Consider the following 27,479-nt stretch of genomic DNA (forward strand, 5'->3'; position numbering starts at 1 on the left):
TGGCTGCATCCCTAATGGAGCCATGTGGAAGGCTGAGAGTATTTTAGACTGAATCTTATCACATTAATAGTATTAGAATTAGGGACAAGCTGGGAAATGTTGATTAAAACACAATCATCACATGGCTAGTTTCCATTTATTTATATTTTACACTGTTCAACAACTGATGGAACAAAACTTTTGGAGGTGATCTGCAAATATAAGCATAAAACAATGCTTTCTAAACAACAAAAATGTCTAAAACAATGAACCAGTAGGCCTGCGTGAACGTAGTTTTCATTCCCCAACTCCGGTGCTCTTGCCATTGGTCAGAACTGTCATCTGTTGTATGTTTGACAAACCCGACACAACCAAAGTTAAATGTGGTGTCAAAATGGGGGCGCAACCGCAAAATGCAGGTTGCAGTAGGACTGTGTCAGCTGGAACGAGAGGAGGTCTAAGTTTTCTATGTATCTCAGAGCCACAAATGCCAAAGAGGAGAAAAAGAGGGTGCACAGTAACAACAAGAATGCTATGTGGATCACTTTCCCCGTGATGCGTGGGAGCCTTAGGAAAACCAGGAAAAGGCAGCGTTAGTAAGCAGGTAATTCAATATTGAAGGGGTTTAATAATCTTGACCTCTTGTAATACCCTTACAGGCATCTGCCAGGACTGTTATACTGCTGTTGAAAGTCTGTAGAGAAATTCCAGGGGTCCACCAGCACCTCAGCATCCTTTGTTTCCTGGAGCCAAGAGGGAGGAAAATGAAACCCACGCAGTCTCTGCTGACAGCGCGCTCTAGCGGCCACCTGTGGTAACGCAGAACGACTCTAATCAGAAGTCAAAGTTTTGTCTGCTTACTCTTGCTGAGAGGTTCAGCTGCATCACTTCCTCTGCGTAGGATAAATCATTGAGTTTGTCTTGTGTGAGCGTGTTTAGAAAAGCACTGGAAGGCAAACAGCAGATGCACAGTGTGATCATTCACAGAAGGTCCTATCAGACTATTGACTTTCCTTTACAAGGAACTTCACACTTACAACGAGGACTCATCTTGTCTTTCTTGCAGCTGAAATTTCAGTTCTTGATTTGTCCTCCTGAGGTCCTGCAACCGAGAACAGCTGGGTAAACCAGACCCACACTTATCCACCAAGCAACACTCCAGGTTCAGGTTATTTCAGTACCTCTATGGTGTTAAAAAACTCCTCTAAGTCCTTCTCCGCATTCCTCAACAGCTGCTTTTTCTATTAAAATCACATGAAAAGATAAGGGACTGTTGAACTGCACAGGCAGGACTTATGTGAATTTTAGGATCTTGGCGTGCTGTTGCAGACTAGCAATGAGGCCTCCTACCTCTTGGATAGACATATCGTTCTGCTGCAGCTCCAAATGAGCCGCTTCAAGGTCCCTCTGGAGGGAAAAAACAATCACACAAATATCAGTCAAAGGTCAATTCCAGAGGCAAGATAAGGAAATCACTGTAACCTGGAGGATCTGATGTGCTTGGCTGATCTTGCTCAGGGTCTTCTTGTCCTCGTCCCTCTGCTGCTGGAGGTCTTTCAGCTACGAAAAAGTGAACAATCTTTCAGAATTGTTTCAGAAAGGCGCAGAAATCCTCCAACTGTGCTGCAATGAGCATGAAACATGAAACCTCGGAAATAAGCTGCTGGTTGTCCTCCCTCTGTAGGGTTAATTGTTCCTCCTGCAAAAAACACAGCAAGACACATTTATCCCTCCGCTTATCTCCTATTAAACTGTTGCTCATTCTGGATCAGGGTCACGGGGATGCTGGAGTCTATCACAGTGGTTTCCAGGCAACAGTGTGTAGCTCTGTAGAGCATGACAAACCGGTAAACCAGGGGGGATCATAACATTGCTCACCATTAGCTGAATTTTTTGCACATTTTTTCTCTTTTCATCAGCCAGAGAAGGTGGACAAGGCTCTCCTCTGTCCTGTTGTGCCTCTGAGACCATCTTCTCCAGCCTAAAGAGAAACAACAGCAGCCTTTTTAAAAGCTACAAAACCCTCCGAAGCCAAAGGTGGATGGAAACTGCAAACTGCTGAGAGGAAATCTGTGTGATCATTTACATGTTGGCTTTTTTCCTCAGGGACTTGTTGTCTGAGCAAAGCGAGACGTTCTCAGTCTCTGCAGCATCCAGCCACTCCATCAACGATGCGTTCAGGTCCTTCAGGTGGATGCTGTCATGATGCAGCTTAGCTATTTTGTCGAGCATTTCCTCTTGTGCCCTGCACGATTACCAGCACAAACACACACATTTGCACACATTGGAGCAAATGTTGAATGTGTTTTGGTTGGTGGGCACTTACATTCTGTCTTCAGTATTCTCGCTCATTTTGGCTTGTTTGTTTCTGTGTAAGAAGAGCAAATAAAATCTTGTATGTTTTGTTCTAAAGCTGTTTCTATCCACTTTGGAGCTCTTTTGGCTCTTTAATGTCTGTATTTCTGCACAATGTCTCCCTGTTTAAAGTCATTGCTGTGTAGGAGTCAGTATAAGTTAAGCAAGATTTTCTTTGTCGGGAGATATTTTTTTTTTAAAAATGAAAAAGAAAGTTTACTAAACGTAGTCCTAAGTTTTAAAGAGATTAAATACCTGTAATTTTTTTCCAGTTTCACGAGTTTGGTCATCATATAATCGCAACTGGCTTTAAAATGTCGTTTGCTTAGCCGAGATTTGCTTATTGAAGTTAAATTGATGGTCAACGATACATTACGCTCATATTACTGCTCAAAACGGTGGTTAGTGTTTCCTATAGAAATATATTTCGTAAAGATTCGAAATCCCATATTTTCGTATTGATGAGCGCAGTTATTGTGCTTTGATTATATCTTTAATCGATATTTCATTAACTTACTGACGCTAAAAGACAACATCGCGGTTAGCTAGTGGGGTCTGTGTACTCAAGCTGCGTGTTAATTAACATGACCTAATTGAGAGTTATTCTTGTTATAAGCTCACATAATGTTTAAAAATAGAAATAAATACCTTGCCGGTGGAAGAACTATATTCTGTTGATATTAAACGATGGCATTTGTATAGTGATTAAAACGTAGGTACGTTAATAATATGGACATCAAAGCATCAATAATCAACGAAAAGCTTTCATTAAAATAAAGTTATTTTAAAAAATCTTTTATGTTCACATACTTTATTATTTAAATTGGGTAAGTAGTTTTTCAGGGGTGGAAAGTTCTATTAATTTAACCCAGCTGTCATCCAAACTACTGTTACTAAAAATAAGAATCTGCTCCTGTCCTAAATTCTGAGACAGTTTAACTAATAAATGTCAAATACTGTATTCAAGCAGACAGTAGAAATCCAACAGTTTTGAAATTTTTATGTTTGCTGATTGATTTTTATTAAGATGACCAACCATAAACACCACAACCCATTAAATGGACCCCCGAAAACAAAAAACAAACCCATCATAAATTTAGGAAAGAATTTTTAAAAATATGAATGACAGTTTACATGCATGAACATCTGAGTGGAAAAAACCCCCAAAACAAGTGCAAAAGACATGGGAATAGAGCTTTATAATGAGTATTCAAGGACAGCAAAACCCCTCCGCATGTCTCCCAAGTCCATACTAATCAAATGAAGGCACAGTGCAGGTTTACGCAATAGTGCAGGTACAAAACATAGCAATTTATTATACAAATTCTGATTTCCTGCACGGATTTGACTGAAAAAGGCCCATACTGTATCCTAGGCAACAGGATTACTATGTTATTGTGTCGTAGTAGGGACATCGGTTGTTGGACTTTAAATGTCCCTTAACTGACATAAAACCGTGACTTTAGGTACTTTTTATGTTCTACTGTAAATCACATCATCACGTTTAGGTTTCCTTCCAACGTTAACCTCTACACAGGGTGAACATCTCAGCACCACTTTTGTCCTGTAGCAATATAAACTCTGGCTCAGGAGCGTGTTTATGAGAGCAGAGGAAATACTTTAAGAGTGCTGACAAATTTGTCTCATCTTCCTGCATAAAAATGTAGAGGATGGGAAAAATCCACTCTACCAATCCCAATAATAACTAGTGCACAATCACTTAAGTCTCTGTATTGTTTAAATACATTTGTAGTATGCCAAAGTAAACCTTTATTATGAGGCCAGCCTCAAACAGAGTATCATCATTCTTTGGATCAATGTGAAACAGAAGCAGAACTTCATTGTATCAACTCAGCACAAGTTGCCCCAGCAATACTGTTAAATGTTACAAAAAGTAACATCTCAAACAAAATACCCATCCTTAGAAATTTCCCTCACAGCCTGCGAATTTTGAATCGTAGGCGATGCTAACAGCAGCAGTTCCCAATACGGAGAACCATCACCATTAAAGACAGCCAATTACCCTTCAGGCAATCCACTGTTAACGAGCAGGTTCCAGGGAACCAGTGACCTGGAAGCTGATTCCATCTCCAGGTAACGGTGATGGGATGAGCGGACAGAGCCAGCAGACGTACCAGCGGAGGCCCAGAGTGTGATACAAGTTGCCCATTACGCCAAGACTGTAGGGCCGGCGAGACGAGTACCACTCCCGGGTAGTCTGTCCTCGAAACATCAAGACGAGATGGAAGAAGAAGAAGGCGGACACTAGCAAGAAGCCCACTACACACGTGTCTGCGATGAAGGCGAAGGCAAAGGCACGTGGCGAGACTTGACCTGCAAAAGAAAATAGAACCAAAGAAGAAAATGAGTTCTTTTTAGTGTAAAATTGCAATTATGTCCCCAAGCTGCTTTTAAATTGGACAGAAAGCTACAGAACTACACAGTTCAAACCACACCTTACCTGAAATGAGCATAATCCAGGGTATAAGCAGCAGCAGGACGCTGTGTACAGTGACACCTTCCTTTAATATGACAAGGAAAACCTCTGCGTTCATCAGAGTAGCGTACAGCAGCCCAGACCACATGAACAACAAGCAGCTGAGGAAGTAGCGGTAGTTACGGAATCCCACACACTGGCCAAAGAAGACGCAGTGGTGATCTCGCCGCAGCACACACACTTTACAGTCGTAGCAGTGGGAGCAGCGAGGGGGAGTGTGTGTCTCGCAGTTGTAACAGTACCTGGAACAAAAACAATGTCATCATATGGTTAGAGGGGCATCCATCGGTTTTTGGGACCATTATGAGGGATTTAACGGTGAAAATTAAACACTGGTTTTCCTACATAAAGACCTACACCCATAGTAGAGCGTACATATACTGTATATGTAGTAATACAAGTTTACATAACATGGTAGTTTATGATCAAGGTCCTTGGCCTAGATCTTATAAGATAAAAGTCCCTATGGAATCTAAAAAAATGAGATATGCTCATTTTCTCACATACTCTGACAGCAAAATATTAAAGCTAATTCAAAAGCATTTGTTTCTTGCCAACAAGCATTATTTGCCCCACCTAAATATTCACCTCCTCACCCGTGTTCTTACCTCCACCCTTGCCCCATGCCCTCTCCCCCCAGGAACACCCCCCTGATACTGGGGCTGGTTTTGATGAACAGCATGGCGTTCCAACAGATGTTGATCAACATGAAGTACTGGGATATTAAGTGGGCCGTTTTCCAGCGACTGGACCAGATCGTTTTCTTCTGGTCCGGCTCCAGTGGAGCCTCGACCATAACAAGGTAGCTCACCTCGCCGGTGATAGAGAACACCAGGAAGGTATTGAGCACAACGGGGAGGTGGTGACACAACTTTTCCACCCTACAAAATGTTTTACTAGCAAAACTCGTCATGTTTTCTGTCCCTTTACACCCGGACGTTTAAATCACGCCTCTCAGGCGCGGGCTGACAGAAAATACTGGCTTAACAGACGGACTGTGGTCAAGATAGATAAGCAAATAGCGTTTCTACCCCTGCATGCACTCCAATAGATAATGTAAATAGTACAATAATAATTTATGTTCCTAATATACGATACGAAATAGGCGAATTTGTGCGTATCAAATGAATCCAGAACGCGCAGATTTACCGCAATAGACATGGAACGAACAGGTGTTACACGAAAACACTCCCCTAGTGCAACAATAAACGCAGAAATGTTCCGCTTGTAATATTACAATCAGTGCACGTTTTAAAAAAGTTTGTGTTTTAACGCCAGAACTTCTCCAGGTCAGCATAAAAACGTTACAGTAAGCTCTTCTCGCATGGCTTCAGCAAAACATTATGATGAATAGTATTCACATTCGTCCCGTATTTTATTTGTATACTATTGTGACAAAAAAAAAGCAAATTAAATACAACTTTTACATTACACAATGCTCAGTTAACTGTATCACCAAATACATAAATTTTCAATTATTTTTGTAATATTCTGTAACAACAATAATAAGACTCTTGTCTTCGGAAAGATGGATATGTTGCATAATGTAAACTGTTATTGGCTTCACATGTGTGAAATGACTGTTTTTATTAATTCATTCATTATTTTTAAAAAAATATATTTTTTTTTTACAGTCAATAATTTCAGTTTAATCCTGTTGCCACACTGGTGTTACACATCCCTTCCCCCAAAGGAAGAATGTAATCCCTAATAATCTCCGCAGGCAAGGCTGTACAGATGGTTGCACCAAAGGAGAATTTACTGTCTCTTGATCACCAGATCAACATGGAGCGGCGCGCTTTCAAAACCCAAAGAGTATCACCCCAAAATCAGAAGTAAGAATTTTAATAGCAGCTCCAATTTGTTGTATTGGTTTGGGGATCTTTTACTTGACACACACTCAGAAGGCACTGTGACTCTGAAGCCAGAGTATTGTATTTAAATTTGTTGAATGATAATGCAAGTAGTGTCAACACACCTGAATACTGTAGAATCGTCGATAAGCAAAATCTTAAGCCAACAGCCACTTCTGTGCATCACTGTGTTGGATAGTGCGAGTTGTTTTATTTACATGAAGCTCTGTTGTGCCTTACTTGCCACAGGACATTGCATCTTCAGCAGTACTGTCAGGAGATGCAGGATGGAGTGATAAGAGCTCAGCACCACAACAGGCAGCTGCTGCAGCAGTTTGAGGAAGCTCAGAGCACGCTGAGGGAAATGGCAACGCTCACCGCTGCCATGACAACCACTCGGGTGAAAACAGTAACTCAACGTTACAAATGAGGGACAGAATCAGAAAGTCGCTATAGCAAAAAAAGTGAGGTGGAGATGTTTTGTCACTTTCTCAATGAAGTATGACAGCGATTTGTCACTTTTGATCCTCTCCAGATGGAGTACGAACAGCATCTGGTGGGCATTCCACGATGGAGGCAACAACTCCAGGAAAACACACAGGAGACGGTACAAGACATGCAGCCCTTGCACTGGTGTTAAAACAAAACAGAACAACAAAAGCATAGTAAAAATGATGATCAATAAAAAATAAGTGAATGCTCTATTTCATATGTACATCAGAGTCTTAACACTTTAAAGTTTTACGGATTTTTTTAATGGATATTTAGAATCTGTGCAGTACTAAAACAATTTTAGTTAAGCTTTGAAAGAATTGCAGAAAGCAGATTGGGAGTTACCTTAACAGGAATTAGAATTATACATTTATAAATTATGTAATTTAAATTAAACTAGCTTTGTTAGGTCTTTCATTAGCATATTGTACAAGATTTGTTTTTATATCTCAGCCTCTTTAGTAAACAAATGCTCTTCTCCAGAGACAGCTACACAACCCAGGAGACAGAACAAGTTCCTCTCCAGATCCACCTTTACCTTCTCGGCCCAGCTGTGATGGCTCCTTTCATTCCCTGCACATTCAGCCTTCCTGGGTGATGCACCCCAGAAATCCTCACCATCTCCAGGACTCCTCACATGGTCCACATTTCTCCTCTACTCCGCTCCAACCCCACCATTGGGCCTCAGGGCTTAGCCATCATCAGTTCCTGCCCGGCCACAACGAGCCTGAACAACCCTGGTTCTGGTCCGCTGCTGTGGCCGGAATCCCTTCTGACTCCGAGGCTCGGTTCTTTAAGACAGAGCCTCCTGCTGAGAGCTGGCAGCATTCCCAGACGAGCAGCGGTCCGAATTCATACAGAAAGAGTGTTGGCAGCAGGAACAGTCGTTCAGCTCAGGAGCTGGATACCCAACCAGGTGTGGAAGGCAACACTTTCATCATTTTCCCCACTCGCCTGTGTTGACCATTGATTACGTCTGTGTGTAGTTCGTCTGTCCTGCTCTGCAGAGAGCAGCGACGGCACCACAGGGTCCAATCAGCTGAGCAGGAAGAAGAGAGGAAAGCCAAAACGCAGCTCCGACAGAGACCACGGCTCTCCAGAGTAAGACATACTCTCAGATTTCAAACTTTGAATGTTGAAGAACCACTTAGAGTATCTGGGATAGTTGTCCCAACACCAAACACTAGATTCATGTTTCTACTTCACAACAGGGATACTTTTAATTATATCAGTCATTACCTTTTTACTTTAAAAAAAAAAAAAAATCCTAATTTGACTATTTTCATCTTAAAAAAGAATATAAATTTAAAAAGGTAACTATAAATAATTTAAATCCACATGACTTTCATTCAACCTGTTTCAGTTCCCAGGCCGACAGCGTTGTCAGGACAGGAGTGAAAACGGCCCAAAGCTCAGGGAGCGTTGCCTCGTCAGAGGAGAGCAGATCCAGCATGAAAGGTGCAGGACCTGACGGTGCACTGCTGAAGGTGAAGAATGGAGTCAAAGAAAGGAACAATAGAAAGAAAGAAGACAGTCAGTCTAGTAGTGAGGAATCCAGGTGTGATCAAACAGGCAGGGAGGAATCAGGAACCATGAGGGAAAATTCTGGGAGTGTTCATTTAAAGATTAAAACTGAATGTTTAAGCAATAGATCTGAGGGGGAAAATGAGGAAGTGAAGGATGATGGGAGCCAGGGGGAAGAACCAGAAGAGAATGATGTAGAGGTCGAGAGTGATGAAAATGATGCAAGAGATGAAGAGGAACAAGAGAGGAAAGAGGAGCACGTTTCAAGTAGGAACAAGACAACCGATGAAGAAGAGAAGGATGTGGGAGCAGAGGAAGAGATGGAGGAGCAAGAGTCAGAGGCGTCCGATGGGATGGAGGACGAAGACAACAGGAAACTGGATTCGGCATCTTCTCAGGATGAAGTGGAGAAAAATAAGAATGAAATGAGCGAAGTTTTAAGCAAGGAGGATGAAGAGTCAGATGAAGATAACAAAAGCCAAGACTCTTCCTATGATGGGGAAGAGGTGGCACAGGAGGAGAAAGGAGAGGAAGCATCACAGAGGGAGGACGAGAGCGACTCGGACGATTGTATCGTCTCCCTACAGAAGTAAGACGAGCGTGAACTTTAACCTCTCAGAGGCGACGGCAGATGATGCCTCTGGAATCTGTTTTCAGGTCTAAAATGCTGCACATTATTCCTGAGGAGGCCCCAGAAGATGAGGAGGCCCCAGAAGATGAGGAGGACCCAGAAGATGAGGAGGACCCAGAAGATGAGGAGGAGGAGGCTCAGTCTGGAAGCTCTGAGGAAGGTTCAGACGAGCTCAGTGAAGACGACATGGAGGATCTGGGGGCGCCTCCACAATCACCAAAAACACAGTTGAGCTCGTTTTATTTTCTGTCCAATTGTAGAAACATCTTGAATTGTTTTATTCCTCATCTGCATTTCCAGAGAAAAGGAGATAAAACCAGAGCAGAACCCTAAAGGTACAGTGAGTTCACCACATTCAGACGGAGCGAGGCTACATAAAAAAATCATTGAGTGGGTTTATTCTCTTTTAGGATCTTATGACAGAATGGAGATTTTCCAGGTGGAGAGTGAAGAGGGATCGGCACACGGGGATCACCCGACTGATTCCGACGAGTTTGATCACTTCTTTGACTAAATGTGTTTGTTTGACCTGAGCTAATGTGAAATTAAAAAATCCAAACATTTGTTGTCAATCCAGAGGAGTTACTTTTAAAACAACACGCCATACAGACCAATATGTATCAAAATAACTGTTTATTCTGTCAGGATCCGATGAATGTTATTCCTTTGTATAAAAAGCTGAATGTTGAACAAGTAAGGGAATTCTCCATTAAACATTTTACCAGTGCTGATGAGTTTCTGGAAGTTTTAAATTAAATTTTCACCACTTGAGCGGCCAAACAGGGACTGACCCTCTCCCCTTCCTCTGAGGAGCGGCGCTGGAGAAGCAGCCTGCTGTAGGTTCCGCCCACGTGACCTTTGGTCAGTCGTCCAGGGTTGACACACACGCAGCCAATCACATCCTACAGAAGACATTTCATATTTGTTTAAACCTAATTCAGCATTTCAGATTTAACAAACTCACACGTGATGAATACATATAAATCCGGAACTCAGGCTGGCATAAATAAAGAGGTTCTCATGCAGAGCTGCCTCTACCTTTATAAAATAACGTAGCTCAGATGGAAGGATGAGAACATCGGGGGTGACGGGCATCTGACCAAAGCTCTGGAACTTCTCATAATCCATGTTAACGTCCTCCACGGGTGGGTACAGCGGGTAGAAACTGTAAGGTTAAAACAGAAACACGGATGCCAATAACGTTGCGTCAATGCCATCAGAGGTAGAACAAGAACTTTTCGGGACCCCCCCACCCACCTCCTCTGGCTCAGCATGTGTCTCAGTATACGAGAGAATCGGTCCGATCCCGTGCCGCTGCAACACAGAATGGGATCAGTTACAGGGGTGGAATTCAGAGATACACAAACAAATGCTTCTGGTACCCGAGTAAACATTAAAAAAAAGAATATCAACAACAGAACACGGACACGTCTCTCACCAGCTGATTTCCTCTGCCCCCATGTGGAACAGGATGTCTGTTGATGTAATGCCAAAGGTCACACCATCAATCAGTAGGGTGCAGGGGTCAGGGACCAGGGTGATGCGCTGCGGAGCGGACACAGAAACACTATATTGGATCTGCACCAGCAAGCAAAGACTTAATTACGAGGCTTGATCGTTTGAAAGTGTGTCTGACCTGAGACTGGTCCTTGCTGAGGTTTGGCAGGGTGAAGGGAGGCTGTGGATAAATGCAGTGATGGTGGATGTCTCTCTGGGAGGGCACAAACACCAGCTGACAGCCAGTGCTGAACAACAGGAAATATGAGCTGTCATCGTGCAGAGGTCACTACTGGATGTTATCTGGAGTTAATGCAAACATCCAGCGGAGGGTGAATTAAAGACGCGCGAGTCACCTTTTCGTTCCATCCACTATACTTTCCATACATCTTGAGAAAATGGCCTCAAATGTCTCGGTCACCTGGGCTTTCTATTCAAGAAAAAGTATCGAAGCTGTGAGGAAAAATCCTCCCACTTATATTTGCATGTGCTTATTCACAGTGAGATGATGATAACCCAACACGGCCGTCAAACATACCTCAATTTGCTCATGTTTGGAATCCACAAATGGCCCCAACTTGAAAAAAGAAAAGAATATTAGAACTCAGGCTAATATTTGCCTGATGTGACAGCTGGTAGGACACGTGAGTGGTAACTGTACCAGTATGCAGACGTCAGGACGATCCCTCGCGATGACATGTATGAGGTCCAGCAAAGGGTCAAATGTTAGGCTGTCAGAAGGTGTGTATGGTCCACACGCCACCAAAATATTCACAGGCTCTGTAATTACAGAAGACACGATTGACAATAACAAGCAGAACATTTGACACATGCTCATCGAGGTTTAAAAGAAATAACATAATCCTTGACCTTCAGTCGCCTCTGTTCCTGAATTGTTTGTATAGAAAGGAAGTGGAACCCCCTTAAAATGATAAACGTCTTATGAGAAGACAGCAAAAACAATTCAACTGACAATTCTCCACCTTATGTTGGTGCCGACATTCATAAAAACACAGCTGACCTCATAGAGTTTGGAAGCTGTCAGCTTTCTCCCTGTTGTGTTCATCCCATCCATGACTACAACCTGAGTGGGGGAAAACAGACGTGTGCAGATGAAATATGGGTTTACAGTGCACATTAGAGGATGTGAAAGCAACCGAGTAGTTGTTAGAGCTCTCGGTCGGACACTGGGTGAACCTCCTGCCCAGGTCCTTGGCATGCTCTCCTGCTCTTGGTGGTTATATAACCTGCTACACACATCTCAGTGTACAGGCAAATAGAGTACCACCTCATTTCTCCCAAACATTAACCCCTAATTTTAGGGCTTTGATGTTACTGTATAGTAGATGGTAAAAATGACACATTATAACATAGGAGGGGGGTTCTCTTTGCTCACCTGACCAGGAAACAGGGAGTACTCTTTAAGTTCTGATAGATTGACAGGTACTTGCTGACCACCTTGGTCTGGTCCTGCCTCCAGAAGTACTGACTGTGCGTTCAATTTGCCATTACTGTCGCAGCAAATCTGGCCCAACACAGTTATGCTATCCTACAATTAAACAAATACAATCTCTTTAACTTGAATACATTGTCCAGTTAAATATTAGCTCTCCTTGTATTAACTGTTAAACCATCAGTGACAAATAAAACTTGAGGTGGGTCCAAGGAAACCTGGATCAAGTGTGTACCTGAGCAGGTAAGGAGACAGGAGAGAACTCTTCAATGTTGAAGTGCGACCTGAGGCGCTCCCCGAGCACCTCTATCTTCTCCGTGAGCACTGAGAAAATGAATGCAACCTTTAACTTCAAACATAAGTCAACATGAATACTAATTTGAGTGTATTTGGGACGCAATGGTAGGCTGACTTTTATTGCCATCATTAATACAAATGAGCTCATTTGAGCAAATTACCGTAGCTCATTAATACAAATGAGGTCGGCTCTCACCGTTTCGAACATCGCGTAGCCTCTGGAACATGTACTTGTAGCTGCTGTGGAGAGGGTCCTCCTCTCCTTCATACAGCTCCACCTGGACACCGGCCTTCCTGCCTGCCCAGCGAGTGCCCTGAACAGCCCCAAATGTAACCACCACTTCTCCTTTTCCTCCACGTTGAGAATACTTCAAAGATGGAGTCGCACTAAAAAATAAAAATAGGATAAGTTAATTAATATGACAGATTTTAAAAAAATCTGGTATTACTATTCCATATCTGGCATTAATTAGATTGTTAGTCTTTTCCTAATACCTGGGTGAAAAACTGGCAGGAGACAGCAGGAGCCCAGGGCTGGTCAGCAGAGCTGCACTTCTTTTTGACTGAGGGTGTTCAGGAGTGGTCAAAGCCCGTTTCTGAGAGCCCTAAATGGAAAAATAAACACACAAAAATACATAGGATGTGATCCCCATTTTAGATTTAGTTGCGTCCTGCTGAATTTCTTTGTTTTCAAAGTAGGAAACTTGACACTGAGAGCGTTCTCACCTTTGCAGGTGTAGAGTAAGAATCCAGTAGGTTCTCTTCCTCTTCTTCTGCTTTGATTCTTTATGAGCAAAGTCAAGGAAGTGTAATTAAAAGTCTTCCTCAAGTGTATACATGAAGAAAAATAAGACGCTAGACTGTGACAAGATTACTGAGCAGGATACAGTTCCTGTAGTGAGTAGATGTCTCTGGTTCTGTTATGAGGGTCTTCTCTCCTATCACTTTTTTTGTATTTAGTCTTCTTGTTTAACACCTGGAAAGACAATAGTCTCCATGTCATTGGTGTCCAGTGAGAATATAACGCACAAACATGAAAATCTTGAGGAATTTATGAAATCAACTGTGGTTACATCGTGCTGAAATTGCTCCAGGCTGTGCATTTGGAGTTTCACTCCATTATTGGTGGAGCTGTAGGCAACCCACTCCAGAACCATCTTATCTGCTGGTAACCTGTAGCAAATACACTGCTCCACCACTGAGAGAAACGATTGAGGAAACAATGTCAGCTGAGAAAAATGGAAACATTTCACAGGCTCGCTGCAATTACTGCAAAGGTATTTAGTGTTAAAGTCAGGTAAACAACAAATTTATTGCACTTACTTCTCCCTTTATCATACGTGGTATGTTATACGACTACATTAGTTATTTCTAACTTGACATAAACGATTATTGAACTGTGTATAAGCATTAATTACACCCCTTATAAAGCACAACATAAGCTCACAGCTGATCAGATCCAAAGTAACGAGCCAAGACATGGAACCAACACTAAAGTAGATAATGTGCAGCTGATGTGAACTTACTCTTGTCGAGCACGAAGTCATCTTCACATGTTATGTCGAACACTTCAAGCTCTGATTTTAGGCTTTCTCCTGTTACCGCTGCCATTGTTTTTCATATATTGAAGCAACAAAGTGATATATAACGTTTGATTGCTGTCGTTGGTATTTACTCACTTCATTCCAATGATTTACTTCAATCTTAAATAGCCTCGGCTGAAAAAAGAATATTCTATGATGCCTTCATTTGAAAGAGCTGATTCTGACCTCCCATATTAGTTTACCGCGAAAAAGTGCATCGGAGTGGCGGCCGGAACTTCGTCACTATAACAAACTGATAGAACCGGAAGTCTTCTTTTTATACCGCCCCCTCCTGGACTGACGATGAAAAGCCGGTGGTGGTGATTTGAATTTGGACGTGAATGTCACGAACCGGTATACTGACGTAGCGTTTACGATTTATTTGAAACTTTAGGAAAACATAAACATATAATCAGCTTTGTAATTAATTATTGTAATTTATAAGTAACACTATTTTAAATAGCTTCAACTACAGTGTCAAAGGCAATAAAAACAAATCCAATGCACCAGCAGTCGCTAAATATTCAGATGCATAACACTGTAACTGAGGACAGACATAATATCAATCAAACATTTACATCTGTGAATACAACAGAAAGCTCTACTTTTGAAATTGAAAATGAAACAGCAGCAGAGATATAGTACTACTAGCACAAAACCTGTTTCATTGTGAATAAAAAATAATTCAAGACCTTCCAAAAGAACAAAAACACTTCCAGATTTTAGATTTCTGATCTGGTGGCCTTTTCACTCTCAGGGCATTCATCCACCTGGGGAAATAATGGTGTTGTTGGGTCATAACTTTATGTTTAAAATGTATAAGCACAATACTGGAAGGTAAAATACTCTGACACCAGGACCAACCCTCCTCACCTTAGTGGAATAACACCTGCTCCTGGAAACGAATTTCCATGAGATCACCTTATCCAGTGATGTACGAAGGGACGTTGAGAGCTCGTGAGTATCACACACCTGAACAACACATCCACAATAATTGTGTAGACCAAACATTTGAATACTTTAAGTATACTGTATAAAAAAGGGCATTTGCAGCACAACACAGTCTGTGATGTAGGTGAATTGTTTACAGAATAATTAACATTTATTTCCACACCTTCATGCTGCTCAGACAGGCATTTCTGAACTGGAGATTACTGCTGCAGCTCACAATAGTGACTGAAGAACTGAGGATGACCTCGAAGGCAGAACGCAGCTTCTCTTGGTCCTTACACAACACAGGAGCGTGCACATTCCATAGAAAATCAAGACAAAAATAATGGATATGACAGGATCAATATCATGTAAATACATATTTGAAGAATATTGATAATTTAAACGGCACTCTGTGAATGAATAAATCATTGTAAAACTGTTATGAAACAAATAAGGGGGACTTCCTAAATGTAGCTGGCTTGACTTGCCTTTTTTCTGCGATTTTGTGCTTTAAGAGTTTTCTTTATTTCAGTCTGGAAGGCTCTTACGACTGCCTGCTTGCTGTTATTCAGAATATCCTCTAGATGGCGCTCTATCGATACCTCTGTAGCTGCGCACACATTAGAATAAGAGTCAAAAAGCTCACCACAAACTGGACATTTTGTGCTTCCTCCATACAGCTGTCACCAACCCACAACATCCGAGAGTTGGACCGTAAACGGGTCGTTGTAATGCAGCAGGAGAAACAGCAGGAGGCGCTGCTGCAGCGGAGGAAGATTCTGTTGTCTCTCTTTGTCCTCATGGTTCTCCAGCTCCTCCACTGTGTAGACGGTGCCTCCGCTGTGCAAAGGATCTGCACAAGAAAAGGAAAATATTATACTAAAATCTGAAACAGAACCAATAAATCACAGTTTAGATCCAATCACTTAATAAAGTTTCATTTTATGTGGGTTGTGAATCACCGTCTTATCCTCAGGGGCAGCTTCGGTGTTAATTTACAGTAATGCAGATTACATCGCACCCACTCTCCCCTGTGACCAAGAATAATCCTGAGATCAACTCCAACCTTCTAATGTACCGTTTCATACTGTTAAGAAATGCGTTCATGCAGAATAAACCAAGTAGATTGAAAGTAGAAGAAAAATATGCAAACTTTAGAGTACCGTAGTGATGAAAAAAACCCCAAACCCCAAACTCAACAACCCGACTCTCCTGTGAGGATTAATGTAAATCAGAACTTTGCAATAAAATCCATTAAATGCCTATAAAAATATTTAATAGGAGCATGAGCCACACTGAAACTATCCTTCTGCATAGCAGCATTATCAAATGATGTCATGTTACTATCATTCCCTCTGTATAATGTCTTTTTCTTCTCCTCTTTTCATTGTTTTAAATTGTTTGTTTAAATGTGCGTGAACTCTGCAATCAATAAAATCTTTATGAGTGGATCTGGAGATCTGGACCGGAATATCTTCCCCCATAAACAAGGACAAAAGGTTTCAATTAGTCTTCAGCTCGGGGCCACGGTAAGCGACTAAAGAACTAAAACAGGGTTAACTTCTGGAATTTCACCTATATTTAGCCTCAAGGTTCTCCTGTTATAAAACACAATTATGGAGCACCAAGTCTCACTGTTCCCATCAGGGTTTGCCGCCTACCTTTGGAGGTGGAGCGGTAAATGGCACGCAGGCCTAGTTCCTCACAGTCCAGATGTGCAGGCAGATTCTGGAAGAAGCTGGGGGGGGCTGTGATTGTAACATTGCTGGGGCAGCAAACGAACACGTGAAGCCAGTTATAGGAGATCAGTTCATATCAGGCCGTCTGAAGCATCTGAAGGAACGTATCAGTTCCTCTTGGCAAAAAATGAAATTCTTTTGGTCGTTACGACCACAGACGAGGGTTGAGAGTTTGAGAGTACTCAGATGTGTGGAGACTTGTGTCTCACGCTCACGTATTGCACAACCCACGAAATACTTTTAATGCTACAATGTGCTGAGATTACACATCTATAAACATCTTAAACAAGTTCAGATCTGTCCCAGTTTGGACTGGAAGCCACAAAGAAAGAAAGCTGTGGAAAGGATATCTGAATGTGAGCGAGCCTTGTCGGCAGATTGGGATACTGCAGCACGCACGGGCTGAGGAAGGAGAAAGGCTGCATGCTGAGCTCCCCGAAGAGGCCCTGGTCCATGGCTGCGGGGGGGACACTGAGAGACAATGGATCGCCAATGATGGGGTGTCCCCCCTGACACCAGCGTCCATTGTGTAGCCACTCTGGAGGCCTTTAAACCAAGAACTTGTCCTTACACAACCTAAACTTTTCCTCACTCTGCTGCAATTGGACCAAAATAAAACATACTGACTGTGTTTGAGAGGTTACATCCACAAATAAAGGGGACTGGTTTGTCAGTGAGACTTTGGTCTTGATCTTCCCTCTGAAAGAATACACAAGTGTGTGAGAATTGGTTCGAATTTCATTATTAAGGTTCGTAAAATGTGAACTCTGAAGTAGTCTGCACATACAAAACAGCATCTCGGTTACCTAAACTCTCTCTGGACCCTCTGATGATTAAAGCTGAATTTGAAGTGGACCTGGATCTGTTGAGGAGATCTGTAGTCAGGGAGGTGCTCCTAGCACTAAAGGAGAGCGCGTTATGCATGGCCAAAGGAAAGAGGTCCTACCCTCGCGTTAGCCAGGCTGAACGTGTGGAGGAATTCTTCCACCCGAGAACACCAGTCTGGGCCTAAACATGCAGCGGGCTTCATCTTTACAGGGTGAAGAGATGGAAGAACATTTGTTATCAACAGCCTGACGGTGATGACATTAATCAGAGTTCAGTCTTTGTTAATGACACTGTATCCAGTACTACAAAACACTGTATTTCCTTATCACTACACAACCTGTTGAGAGGATATTTATGTTTTTATTTTCTTGTGTATAGAGATCTGGATGATCCAGCGTGACACTAAATGGATATACCTGAAAGGACAGAAGCAATCTGAGGGGACCGTAAAGGTCGGTAAAAGCGCAGAGCTCCTCTGGGTCGGGCTGCAGACTGGACCACACACAATTAGAGCTGCTCTCCTTCAAATCTGCCAGAACTGGTTGTGTGATAAAAGATAACATAAGTGATCTGTGCACAAAAGCAACAAGTGCATGTAGACAGCATGTTAGCTGTGTGTACATACCAGGCTGAAGAGCTTCTATTTTAATCCCTGTACACCAGGAACCAGCAGCTGCAACTATAAGAGACAACAGCAGGATTAAACTATGGAAGACCTTTGACTACAGCATATATTTATCACTACAGCATATATTTACCCTCCTTCAGGGTGACGTATAGTTCGAAATATAGCTGTGAATCATACCCTGCCAATATATCATTAATACGTAGCAACTTTCCCTTGTATTTGCTGTTTTGAGTTTCAGGTTCAGGCTAATTATATGGTCCAATATTAGCTATGAAGCACGTCTCACACTTTATAAACAGTATGAGGTGAGTTTAAACTTACCAGAACAGTTTAGACTCTGGGGGGTTGCTGGTTCAGCCCACAGCAGCACTAAAAGCCCCCCTGTAGTTTTACAACCACGTCGTTGACTTTGTTTTCCCAAAAGAATCAGCGACCTCAACACCTGATGAGACGAAGCTTAGCTTTAGCAAGCGCATGCTAATCATGTTAGCATTGTCACTTTATGACTAATTTAACGAATAAATCATCTTAAATTGAAGTATAAGATGATTTGTTACCTGTTGTATGTTTTCCAACATGTTTAGCTGTCAGCCGGCGAAACAAATCTGGTTAATCTTTTAAGTTAGACGAAATAATGACCAGGTGCCTGAATATCAGCTGGCATTTATATAGATCATTAAGGTAAAATAACGAAAACGCATCTGTGGACGCTTTTAGGATCTTAAATAGGCCCTTGAATTATATTATTGGAATTTTAAAACATCTAATTAACTATCGTATTTATTATATTGTATACAATTCCCAATTTGATAACTGTTATAAGACTAAAACAACTTTTGTAATTGAATTAGTTCATAGGTTTTCATTTCAAAACTTAAACTAGATAAAAAAAAAACTCGTAAAAGAAAATGAATTTGATCTCAAGTGTCATGTAGAATGAGTTTTTATTCTCTATTGTTGTGTCATCCAGTTGGCTCTGTGTAATAAACAATCAGGAATACATTTAAACATTAGTGTCTTTAATTAATGATTAATACATTTAATGACAAATGTATAAAAGTAAAAATAAACTGCTTTGTCTGTTTAACATTCACAAATATAGTGCATAAGAGGTAAAGGCTTCATTATTTCCCCTGTCTCTCGCTCCATTCTTTGTAGGCTCCAGCATAATTACGAGCACTGAAACAGAGGAGGGAGAACATTTAGAACAGATGGAGGGATACCTACAGGCAGACAAGGAAAATGTGAGGCCTCTTTTTACTTAGCGTATCCCAGTTTCTGGGCCTTGTCTGTGGCGACCCCTCCTCTCCTGCCAACCTGGCAGTGAAATACCAACTCTGGTATGTCCAGCGGGGGCTTGTTCACTCCGTACTTGGCCTTGAACTCTGCAGGCTCCATTGCAAAAGCAGCTTCTACCGTATCAACTGAATGAGAGGGGTTAAAGGGCAGGACAAGTTATTGTCCAAGTGTTTGTATTCCACATTTCAAGACAGACATATCAAATAATGGAAAGAAAGAAGTGAATGTAACTGAAAGGAAAGTAAAAATATTGGTGTGTACAGTTTTACAGATCTAGTAAATATAAACTGAATATGGTATCATTATGTATGTATAAAGGAATAACACATGCCGACATGTTCTAACCTAATGATTCTCCTTGGGTTTATCATAAAAACATAGGGAATGTCACCTGGAATGTGAACTGATCCAGGAATGCGTCCTTTATCCAGCTCATCTTTGTTACGGACATCAACCAAAAAGAGATTTGAGCTCTTCTCAACCAGAGCTTTCAATTCCTCATAAGAGATTTCATTGGTAGCTGGAATAAACATATTGAGATGATTTAAAGTTTAAATAAAGCTCACATCTGAACTACGTGTCACTGTATAGTAGAATCTGCTGAGTCATTCATTGAGAGGAATTCATTGAAAGGAGGGGAAAAGAACATTAGGCAGCAATAAATTATGTCTTCTTAAGTATTCATATACTTTGTAAAGTAGTTATGTTACAGATTAACTGGACTCCGTCTAAAATCGATTTCCTCTTACATTTAATAGACTTTAACATTCCCAAGTTTTTTGAAGTCAGAGATCGACACGTAATGCAAAATGTAGGTTAAAACTGACCCTTCTAGTCAGCTAGAGCATTTACAGATATATAGTCTGATTATCGCATGTCTTTGTGATGAGAAAGTACCTGGATTCGCCATTCTGCGCCACAGAAGCCGTCGACAGAGCAACCGGATCAGCTCCTTCCGTAAATTGCTGCGCGTCAGCCATTGGCCAATCCTCCGCTAGAGGGCGGGGCTTTTGAACGCTTTCAGTCGCGCGGCATCAAAAAACTTCCTCTATAATACTTTCAGAATAAAAGCTGAGACATAAAAAAAATAGTTTGGTTGAATTAATTTTATAATTGTTATTCTTTTGTATCTGGATATTTTTTTGGTTTGGTTTTTATCATGTGAAGTCATGCGGTGGGTGGGTGGGGGGGGGGGGGGGGGGATTCCAGAGTAAACATTAAAGGCAGCAAAGATGTTTTTTCTTGGGTTGACATTTTAGGAGGCAAACAATCGAACTCTTTTATCTCGTTCCCGGTACCCAGGGTTTTCAAAACCATACATGGCATTATAATGTAATGTGAAAGCATAAAATCAAAATGACCAGCAAAATGGTGAAAATGGTTTCAATTTACCACAATCAATACAGTTATTATATGTTATGTTCTTCCCCTGCAGCAATTGGCTCGCAACAGTGCTAAATAGAGGGGCTGATTTTGTCATTTTATGATGATAACAAGTTTGTAAATATGATTTAAAGAATTCCATGAATTCATTTCCTTTTCATATTTGTAAAAGATTAATTACACTGCGTCACATACATTGATTATGTTCTTTGAATGTAAAACAGTGAATCTGTCAAATTTTATGTTCACAGCATGTCCCCCTCATACATACAGCAAAAATAACAACTGAAAGTAAACTCAATAAGCCTTAATATCCTTATAAGTACTTTAAATATAGTTTAAAATCTAAACATGTCCTATGGGACAAAATAATGCAGGAATGTTTCTACCAACAATTTTACCAGCGCATATTTTCATGGTTTTATTATTAAAATCAGTTTGACAAACTAACGTTGAAATCAGTATTAAAAAAATCCAAACATTAAGATGTACATTTAAATTCAGCCACATGACATTAGTAAAACACTACACCAATAAAACTGTCAAGGTTAATTCGCCAGCAAATAAACCTGTTTCAAAGGAAAATGATAGAAACAGCTATTTTGTAGTGTTATTCCACTGACGCCTCCTTTGCCCGTATCATCATTAAAAAAAACAGAACATAACATTCTGCTGTCTCCCTCCCTGCAGCCGGGTTAGTCTGTCCTTGTGGACCAAATCACAAAGTTCCCTCTCTACTGTAGGAAGGGTTCCCGAGTCCATCCGCTGAGCTTGTCTTTGCTTTCTGACACGATTTACACTTGTTGAGGCTCACGGCGACGATGATGAGAATCAGAATGAGGGTCACTCCTCCTCCTATCACCCCAGCCAGCAGTCTCTGGTCAGAAGAGCCAGAAGGGTCATATCTCTGGCAGGAGAACTCTGTGGGGACGCTATGTCCTGCCTTGTTCACCGCCTCGACACATACTTTATCTCCCACGTCCAACTCTCCAACTGAACCTTTCCGCAAAAAAGCCGGGAACTCCAGAGGCTTTCTGTCGCTGTCTTGGAACACCACCCTGTACTTGGAGACGACGGAGGATGGGGCGCACCACTGGACTTCGACCTGTCCTCGATCTTCGCCGTCGCTGATCGGCCGCAGCACGTTGATGCGAGGGGCATGAGGGGGCACGTCGGCTCTGCTGACGCCCGGACAGAGACAACCGGTCCTTTCTGAAATATCTAAGCAGGGCTCCTGATTTTCCAGGCAGGAGTCGTAGTGGCAGAGCTGGGGTGCCTGGATGAGGACGGGGGTATCGGAGGGTGGAGGCAGGCCTGGGGAAGGGCTGGTGGGCTCTTCATCATCAAAACCACTGGTCAAAAATATGATCCGTCGGCGAGTGACGGGTGCGGAAGTAGAGGCGGCGTGAGCAGAGAGAATGTCGTTTAGCAGAGGTGAGGCGTTGAGGAAGAGGAGAAGCACCCCCAGATTCCTGTGAAGTGACCTCATGGCTGTAGACAGATATGACAGATCAGTGACAGGGGGCATGTTCACTGCTCTTATAGAGGCTGTAAGTGCACCTAAAAGCACAGAAAACAAAAACCCACATTTTGGAAAAGAACGCCCAGTTTAACACTGAGGTTGCGAGGGGAGAGTTAATCAATGTATTGGTAAATCTCAGCACTGAACGCTGCATTTTCCACTAGGTCGATGATGTAACAATTAATTTACTGTTCAGAATAAAAGTCTTTAATTTTAACTTAAACTTCTTAGTGCCCAACCCGAATTCAGCTAAAAGAACATAATTTTGCTATATGAATAATGACGTTGGGTGTTTTTCAGTTTAGAACTAGCAGTATTGTGATGACAAAAGTATTTTTCTAAAGTTTATTTGTTCCCTTTCACTCAATATTGATGATGTTTAGAGTTCTAAAGCGCGAAGCAAGTTGGTTGGCCGGCTGATGATGGGTTTAATGTTTACTGAGGGGAACGTTCCAGCAGTGCACTCAGAGGTTCGCAATCTTTTCGTCTCCATCCTATAAACAGCTTTGCGTAAACAGCGGCTGACTTCTTAAAGGACAGAAATCATACATTCAAATGTGGAGGTGACCCCATAAGCGCCCCCATTTTGTCCTGGCGCCCGGCCAGATGAGTTCTGTGGGAACCTCCAACTGCATCTGTACTCTCTGCCCCACCATAAAACAGCCAGACGTTAGTCTGGAATGTCATGAACACCCACCACCGTGGTGAAAAAGTTCCCCCAAAGCATTCAGAAAGTCTTACGCTACCTTTGTTTTGATGGATCTGGCTCCCCGGTTCTGCTGCGGCTCCGCTCGTCCTGCTCTCACCGTGGACTCGCCAGCGTCTGTTCTCACCGTCTTAAGTTGTCTCTCCCCAGACACCCCTCCTCCTCCTCCTCCTCCTCGGAACACACCCTCCCTCTCTCCCCTCGGTGCCTCCAGCCTGCCGTTCCTCCTCAGCCTCTCTCATCTGTCTCTTGTCACGTCCCTCTCCGTTTCATCCTCGCTCACTTATGCTTCTTTTCTTTTTTTTGGGGGGGGGGCGGTGTCACTGGAGCAGACGGTTCTGCTGTTCTGCATATGAATGTGCTGCAGCGGCATGAAGCAGGGTTGTGCTCGTTGCTTCTTGTGTAATCTAGATGTGCAGCTGCCTGTCTGGGATTAGTTCTCTAATGGTTCCTGCATGTTCCCCAGGTGTCCCGTTGGAAAACAACAGCACATAATGGAGTCACTCCAGTGTGTTTATGTGTGCTGTTGAGAGTGGGGGGTGAAGAATGCATGTATATTTATAATAACCCCCACCACCCTCTTTCTACCCCTTGTAGCCCCTATTGTGACAGGCTGAGGGGTGGAATGGTGAGGGATTTCTTCTCTTTTCGTCCTTTTATGGGGTGAAGCTGGCAGAGCAGGCATGTTCTTTCTTATTCCGAATGCCCGCATTGAGGCGATGGGGCGGGTGCACCCAGGAGGAAGCTTTTCAACAACAAAAAAGATCCCCGCCATCTGCAACTGCATTTTTTGGAGCTTGTTTTGTGTGAATAACAAGTTGTAGCAGGGAAAAAAAAAACCAAAATGTTTAATTAAGTCCACATGAAAAATGGAAAAATCCAACAAAACAAAACTAATCCCAAACTGATTTAATGAGATGTTGGCTGAGACGACAGAAGCAGTAAATTATTTTGGAACAAAAACAATGAAGAGGAGTTTTATGTGCATATCGGTGGAATCTTGTGTAAAGACGCGCACTGATGCACTCTGGGAATCTTACAGATGAGTGCTTTGTACCTACCTGCTGCATGTTACCTTCAGACACGCCTGTAGACAGTTTCCTGATATAAATGGATTATTACTCGGTCATTGCGATCTCTGAAAAATGCAGTAATATATGAATAATCGCGTTAGACTGGCGAGAAGAGGTTGGGCATGTGGCAACAGTTGCTGCCTCAACTCATCAAAGATGAGTGGGTGAAGAGGAGGGAGGGTTGAATCATGGGCAAAAAACAGACAATTGCTGAGAAATACGCGTTTTTTGTCGAGCTTTTGGAGAATACGGAAATGGTTTGTGACCGAGGCAGAAGTGGTCGCCGCTGGCAGTACCAGTCATGCTGAATGTCTTTTTGTGAGAATTAACCGGCCACGGCGACCGTTTAACCGCGCTTATCGCCGCGTTATAATCAGATATGATCAGAAATTGAAAGTGGAAGAAATATGCCCTTGAAATGTTTGGCAGCATTTGCATGTGCACATCAAACTGGCCCCAAATGACCCTTGACCTCAACGACGTCTATGAAACCCACGAAAAAAACCCTTAATTTGAAACCAATGTGTCGTCAACATTTACTCATTTTGTGTTCCTCATGTGACAGTTTAGTGGTAAAATGACCCCACCGTGTGTGAATAATGCTTGAAAGCTGGTCACGTAATTGCCTGCATCAAAAGGAAACTTAAGAAACGGATGTTGACCCTCGTCTCTGCAGCTCGGCTGACGGGTTATTTTGACGTCCCTGTCTCCGTGTCCCAACGGAAACAAATCCCAACCCGCCTGAACATCGCCCTGAGTAAATAAACCTGCAGTAATACCTCTAACAAATGAGTAATGTTGGTCTTTAGAGCAGTTGAAGTGTGTGATGTGGGCGGCCCTCACAGATTTTGTCCTGTGATTCATCTAGTTAGCATGAATGAGTGAGTAAATGCTGGAAATAGCACCCATGCTATTTGCGCAAGTGAGTAGATATAGTCCTACACCGACTACAGGCTCTGCAAACTAATCACATTTATTGGCATCTTAAGTCTTTTTTTCTTCGTCTTATCACATATTAGTCAAGGCTCTGCAGCGACTTTGGACCGGCCCGTGAGCATGGAGGCCCGTGACTAATACTGAGCTCTTTGTTCAGTGACGCTGACGCAGGTTGGTCGGCCCACCAGGAATGTCTGGACTCACCTGGCAGGTACCTCTGATTGCATCAGAGATATGGAGCTTTGTTTAGGCTTCAGCTGTGATAACGGGAGACTGTCTGTCCAAGAGAAGCCAAGGTGATAAAGTGACAATAGACGGATTTATTCAGCTCATCGCCTTAAGTCGGATGACTTTAGAGTTTCAGGGAAATAAAATAATGCTTATCAGAGGAGGATTTTTTCCTGCATATCATCTTTCAGCCTCGCAGATGTGTATTCCCGCTGGATCCACACCTCTCTGAGGAGTTCAGCTATTCCATTTTAAACAGGAAGCACTACCAATGGTTGTATTCCTATAACCTCCGACCTCTGCTTCGGTCAAAAGGAATCTGAAAGTCATTTAATCCAGGGTCTGTGAAGTCCAGCAAACTATTTTTAGGTCACAAACATAGCAGACCCATCGTGATCCCTGCAGTGTTTTTGTTCCTTGTGGGATAAATTGGAAACAGCCGCGTCATGATGTGGCAGCTTTTTCTCCGACGGCGTCCCACTGCATGTTTTTACCATTAGAAAACCCGCTCAGAGGGAGAGAACTGGATTGAGTCCTACAATATACAGCAGTCACACTTCAGAAACCCATTTTTGGGTTATAATCTCATACAGAGTTTGTTTTATGTGGATCGACGTTACGGCAACAACTTCAGAGAACCGCTGACAAGTCAGAGGCCATTTCTGATGACAGCATGTCCCATGTCATGATGGGTGACACAACCAGTAGGAATGGGAATGTGGAGCAGGCTCACACTGTAGATTTACAGTGGACCAGAGAACCCTTCATTTGGCCAAAGCTCCTCTTGTTTAAGTATTTAGTGCCTTGAAATTTGAGTTGAGTTTGGTGTCAGCACACATTTCACTGAAATCAGAGCTGTCTAAAGTGGCCTCAAGAGTCAATCCCAGCCGGGACGCAAATTTTACGGTTTCAGCTGTTGTGCGGCCTCACAACGCCTCCTTTTCTCAGCTCATATTTTGTCTGGTTTATCGCGGCAAAGTGAGTGTTGGGAATATCATTTTATAACACGTGTCAAACTTTCCACTAAGGCGTAACCATGGTAACATCTGACACATTGGGGAACAATGTACTTAATCCCACAACAGCGATGTGAATTTGCTTGCTACAAGCGTCTGCTAGTCTGATGCTACTTTTATGAATCCTTGTGTCAAACTAAAGTGTTTTTCAGTCACCTGCAGTCAAATCTGCAACGATGCAGCTCACACGGGGCTCCAGCGCTATCTAGTGGTGAAGACGCGAACTGGACTCGATTGTTCGTGCTCGCTGATGCCGAAGGGCCGTGCTCCCTCCCCGACATCCTGGGTCTCTTAATTAGACAGACAAATGAGGAGAGGCAGAGCACGCCTTTGTCTGCGAACTCCACAGTTGACCTACAAAACAAAATCTGTATTGCCCCTGAACTGATCACTGGTCCCAGCAGTCTCAGAATTCAGCTGTCCACCGTCATGAATTAATTTAATTTAAGGGCGTATAAAAATACACGTGCATGATTGATTGGAAAAATAAGCTGGTAGATTAGATTTGTTCTGGGAACACTGAAAAACCCTCCCAAGTTGTGTTATGATACGGACACCGACGGCTGCCAAAGAACTCACTCATGACGCAACTGCTGCTCACAATCCAACATGTGCTTCAAAACTGATGGGATGGAATTTCACACTTCAGATAAATAATACCCCTATGATTATTAGTAACGCCCCTAGCATTAACACCGCTTTATTCTTTGAACCAGAACAGTTTTGGAAGGTTGATAATATGTCTAATGTAATTACAGTAATGTGTAATGACACTGTTGTTCCAGAAGAGGGAGACAGGATGTCTACAACGGAAGTTTAGTCAGTAATTATTTGAATCAAATAAATCATCAAAGCATTGCACAAGCATCACTTGTGTTTGGATGGGAATTTTCCACTTCATCCCCACGATCTTAATGTGGTTTTTTGGTATTAGATTACGAATTTTAAAAAGTCCATATTGATCTCTATTCTACTCGTTGGTTTCTGAATCTTCAATTTTTCTTTCCTCCTTTCTCTCATCCCTTGA

At 42.4% G+C, this 27,479-nt stretch overlaps 7 protein-coding genes across 12 annotated transcripts; 1 reads left to right on the forward strand and 6 right to left on the reverse strand.

Annotated features, from left to right (window-relative positions):
- Positions 1-120: 120 nt before the first annotated feature.
- LOC115252421 (immunoglobulin G-binding protein H-like) lies at positions 121-3,219 on the reverse strand. Of its 6 annotated transcripts, none has more exons than XM_029847551.1 (12): positions 2,983-3,219; positions 2,306-2,347; positions 2,066-2,224; positions 1,858-1,960; positions 1,628-1,678; positions 1,462-1,539; positions 1,330-1,386; positions 1,161-1,220; positions 1,017-1,081; positions 841-925; positions 637-722; positions 121-546 (listed from the first exon to the last, which is right to left on the reverse strand). In XM_029847551.1, the coding sequence occupies exons 2-12, from the start codon at positions 2,329-2,331 to the stop codon at positions 369-371; spliced, it is 948 nt and encodes a 315-aa protein (XP_029703411.1). In that variant the 5' UTR covers positions 2,332-2,347; positions 2,983-3,219; the 3' UTR covers positions 121-368. The 6 variants fall into 6 exon arrangements, with proteins under 6 accessions (XP_029703411.1, XP_029703410.1, XP_029703412.1 ...); XM_029847550.1 differs by lacking the exon at positions 2,983-3,219 and adding an exon at positions 2,590-2,833; XM_029847555.1 differs by lacking the exon at positions 2,983-3,219 and adding an exon at positions 2,590-2,835 and having other exon boundaries at positions 424-546; positions 631-722.
- Positions 3,220-4,063: 844 nt separating this feature from the next.
- On the reverse strand, positions 4,064-6,003 carry zdhhc24 (zDHHC palmitoyltransferase 24). Its single transcript, XM_003970242.3, has 3 exons — positions 5,440-6,003; positions 4,796-5,073; positions 4,064-4,668 (listed from the first exon to the last, which is right to left on the reverse strand). Exons 1-3 carry the CDS (start codon positions 5,742-5,744, stop codon positions 4,376-4,378), a joined length of 876 nt encoding a protein of 291 aa, XP_003970291.1. The 5' UTR covers positions 5,745-6,003; the 3' UTR covers positions 4,064-4,375.
- Positions 6,004-6,066: 63 nt separating this feature from the next.
- On the forward strand, positions 6,067-9,867 carry LOC105417332 (high mobility group nucleosome-binding domain-containing protein 5-like). Its single transcript, XM_029847546.1, has 10 exons — positions 6,067-6,140; positions 6,555-6,666; positions 6,934-7,084; positions 7,220-7,291; positions 7,660-8,092; positions 8,163-8,277; positions 8,540-9,289; positions 9,358-9,558; positions 9,632-9,666; positions 9,742-9,867. Exons 2-10 carry the CDS (start codon positions 6,569-6,571, stop codon positions 9,843-9,845), a joined length of 1,959 nt encoding a protein of 652 aa, XP_029703406.1. The 5' UTR covers positions 6,067-6,140; positions 6,555-6,568; the 3' UTR covers positions 9,846-9,867.
- A 78-nt stretch (positions 9,868-9,945) lies between these two features.
- pola2 (polymerase (DNA directed), alpha 2) lies at positions 9,946-14,447 on the reverse strand. Its single transcript, XM_003970243.3, has 18 exons — positions 14,105-14,447; positions 13,652-13,776; positions 13,466-13,554; positions 13,305-13,362; positions 13,074-13,183; positions 12,775-12,965; positions 12,517-12,605; positions 12,225-12,377; positions 11,850-11,912; positions 11,699-11,750; positions 11,490-11,608; positions 11,367-11,405; positions 11,185-11,258; positions 10,968-11,076; positions 10,770-10,876; positions 10,589-10,645; positions 10,370-10,496; positions 9,946-10,233 (listed from the first exon to the last, which is right to left on the reverse strand). Exons 1-18 carry the CDS (start codon positions 14,187-14,189, stop codon positions 10,084-10,086), a joined length of 1,797 nt encoding a protein of 598 aa, XP_003970292.2. The 5' UTR covers positions 14,190-14,447; the 3' UTR covers positions 9,946-10,083.
- Positions 14,448-14,663: 216 nt separating this feature from the next.
- Positions 14,664-18,983, reverse strand: top6bl (TOP6B like initiator of meiotic double strand breaks). The gene is made up of 14 exons (XM_011610538.2): positions 18,847-18,983; positions 18,611-18,731; positions 18,287-18,340; positions 18,078-18,199; positions 17,780-17,863; positions 17,640-17,695; positions 17,461-17,532; positions 17,184-17,379; positions 16,756-16,879; positions 15,786-15,947; positions 15,583-15,704; positions 15,276-15,386; positions 15,035-15,133; positions 14,664-14,931 (listed from the first exon to the last, which is right to left on the reverse strand). The coding sequence occupies exons 1-14, from the start codon at positions 18,865-18,867 to the stop codon at positions 14,884-14,886; spliced, it is 1,392 nt and encodes a 463-aa protein (XP_011608840.1). The 5' UTR covers positions 18,868-18,983; the 3' UTR covers positions 14,664-14,883.
- Positions 18,984-19,214: 231 nt separating this feature from the next.
- On the reverse strand, positions 19,215-20,612 carry tstd1 (thiosulfate sulfurtransferase like domain containing 1). Its single transcript, XM_003970244.3, has 4 exons — positions 20,486-20,612; positions 19,980-20,108; positions 19,551-19,713; positions 19,215-19,468 (listed from the first exon to the last, which is right to left on the reverse strand). The coding sequence occupies exons 1-4, from the start codon at positions 20,496-20,498 to the stop codon at positions 19,414-19,416; spliced, it is 360 nt and encodes a 119-aa protein (XP_003970293.1). The 5' UTR covers positions 20,499-20,612; the 3' UTR covers positions 19,215-19,413.
- Positions 20,613-20,957: 345 nt separating this feature from the next.
- On the reverse strand, positions 20,958-23,400 carry LOC101064336 (LRRN4 C-terminal-like protein). The gene is made up of 2 exons (XM_011610540.2): positions 23,240-23,400; positions 20,958-22,462 (listed from the first exon to the last, which is right to left on the reverse strand). The coding sequence occupies exon 2, from the start codon at positions 22,458-22,460 to the stop codon at positions 21,690-21,692; it is 771 nt and encodes a 256-aa protein (XP_011608842.1). The 5' UTR covers positions 22,461-22,462; positions 23,240-23,400; the 3' UTR covers positions 20,958-21,689.
- Positions 23,401-27,479: the final 4,079 nt, after the last annotated feature.

This window comes from Takifugu rubripes, chromosome 14, assembly GCF_901000725.2.
Source record: "Takifugu rubripes chromosome 14, fTakRub1.2, whole genome shotgun sequence".
Lineage (NCBI taxonomy): Eukaryota > Metazoa > Chordata > Actinopteri > Tetraodontiformes > Tetraodontidae > Takifugu > Takifugu rubripes.

What these genes read in the sequence shown, in the direction of transcription:
- LOC115252421 (XM_029847550.1), bottom strand. Translation starts at nt 2,627, where the DNA reads ATGATGACCAAACTCGTGAAACTGGAAAAAAATTACAG. An exon ending in ACGATATGTCTATCCAAGAG is followed by an intron (nt 1,221 to 1,329) that starts GTAGGAGGCCTC and finishes TGATTTTAATAG; the next exon opens with AAAAAGCAGCTGTTGAGGAA. An exon ending in AACAGTCCTGGCAGATGCCT is followed by an intron (nt 547 to 636) that starts GTAAGGGTATTA and finishes GGTTTTCCTAAG; the next exon opens with GCTCCCACGCATCACGGGGA.
- zdhhc24 (XM_003970242.3), bottom strand. Translation starts at nt 5,744, where the DNA reads ATGACGAGTTTTGCTAGTAAAACATTTTGTAGGGTGGAAAAGTTGTGT. An exon ending in GGCATGGGGCAAGGGTGGAG is followed by an intron (nt 5,074 to 5,439) that starts GTAAGAACACGG and finishes TTTTTGTTCCAG; the next exon opens with GTACTGTTACAACTGCGAGA. An exon ending in CTGGATTATGCTCATTTCAG is followed by an intron (nt 4,669 to 4,795) that starts GTAAGGTGTGGT and finishes TTTCTTTTGCAG; the next exon opens with GTCAAGTCTCGCCACGTGCC.
- LOC105417332 (XM_029847546.1), top strand. Translation starts at nt 6,569, where the DNA reads ATGGTTGCACCAAAGGAGAATTTACTGTCTCTTGATCACCAGATCAAC. An exon ending in AGGAAAACACACAGGAGACG is followed by an intron (nt 7,292 to 7,659) that starts GTACAAGACATG and finishes GCTCTTCTCCAG; the next exon opens with AGACAGCTACACAACCCAGG. An exon ending in TGTATCGTCTCCCTACAGAA is followed by an intron (nt 9,290 to 9,357) that starts GTAAGACGAGCG and finishes ATCTGTTTTCAG; the next exon opens with GTCTAAAATGCTGCACATTA.
- pola2 (XM_003970243.3), bottom strand. Translation starts at nt 14,189, where the DNA reads ATGGCAGCGGTAACAGGAGAAAGCCTAAAATCAGAGCTTGAAGTGTTC. An exon ending in CAGCTTCCAAACTCTATGAG is followed by an intron (nt 11,751 to 11,849) that starts GTCAGCTGTGTT and finishes TATCATTTTAAG; the next exon opens with GGGGTTCCACTTCCTTTCTA. An exon ending in CCAAACATGAGCAAATTGAG is followed by an intron (nt 11,259 to 11,366) that starts GTATGTTTGACG and finishes TTTCTTGAATAG; the next exon opens with AAAGCCCAGGTGACCGAGAC.
- top6bl (XM_011610538.2), bottom strand. Translation starts at nt 18,867, where the DNA reads ATGTTGGAAAACATACAACAG. An exon ending in TGTTGGAAAACATACAACAG is followed by an intron (nt 18,732 to 18,846) that starts GTAACAAATCAT and finishes TCGTCTCATCAG; the next exon opens with GTGTTGAGGTCGCTGATTCT. An exon ending in AATAGAAGCTCTTCAGCCTG is followed by an intron (nt 18,200 to 18,286) that starts GTATGTACACAC and finishes TCACACAACCAG; the next exon opens with TTCTGGCAGATTTGAAGGAG.
- tstd1 (XM_003970244.3), bottom strand. An exon ending in TGGATCAGTTCACATTCCAG is followed by an intron (nt 19,714 to 19,979) that starts GTGACATTCCCT and finishes CCTCTCATTCAG; the next exon opens with TTGATACGGTAGAAGCTGCT. An exon ending in CAGAAACTGGGATACGCTAA is followed by an intron (nt 19,469 to 19,550) that starts GTAAAAAGAGGC and finishes CCTCTGTTTCAG; the next exon opens with TGCTCGTAATTATGCTGGAG.
- LOC101064336 (XM_011610540.2), bottom strand. Translation starts at nt 22,460, where the DNA reads ATGAGGTCACTTCACAGGAATCTGGGGGTGCTTCTCCTCTTCCTCAAC.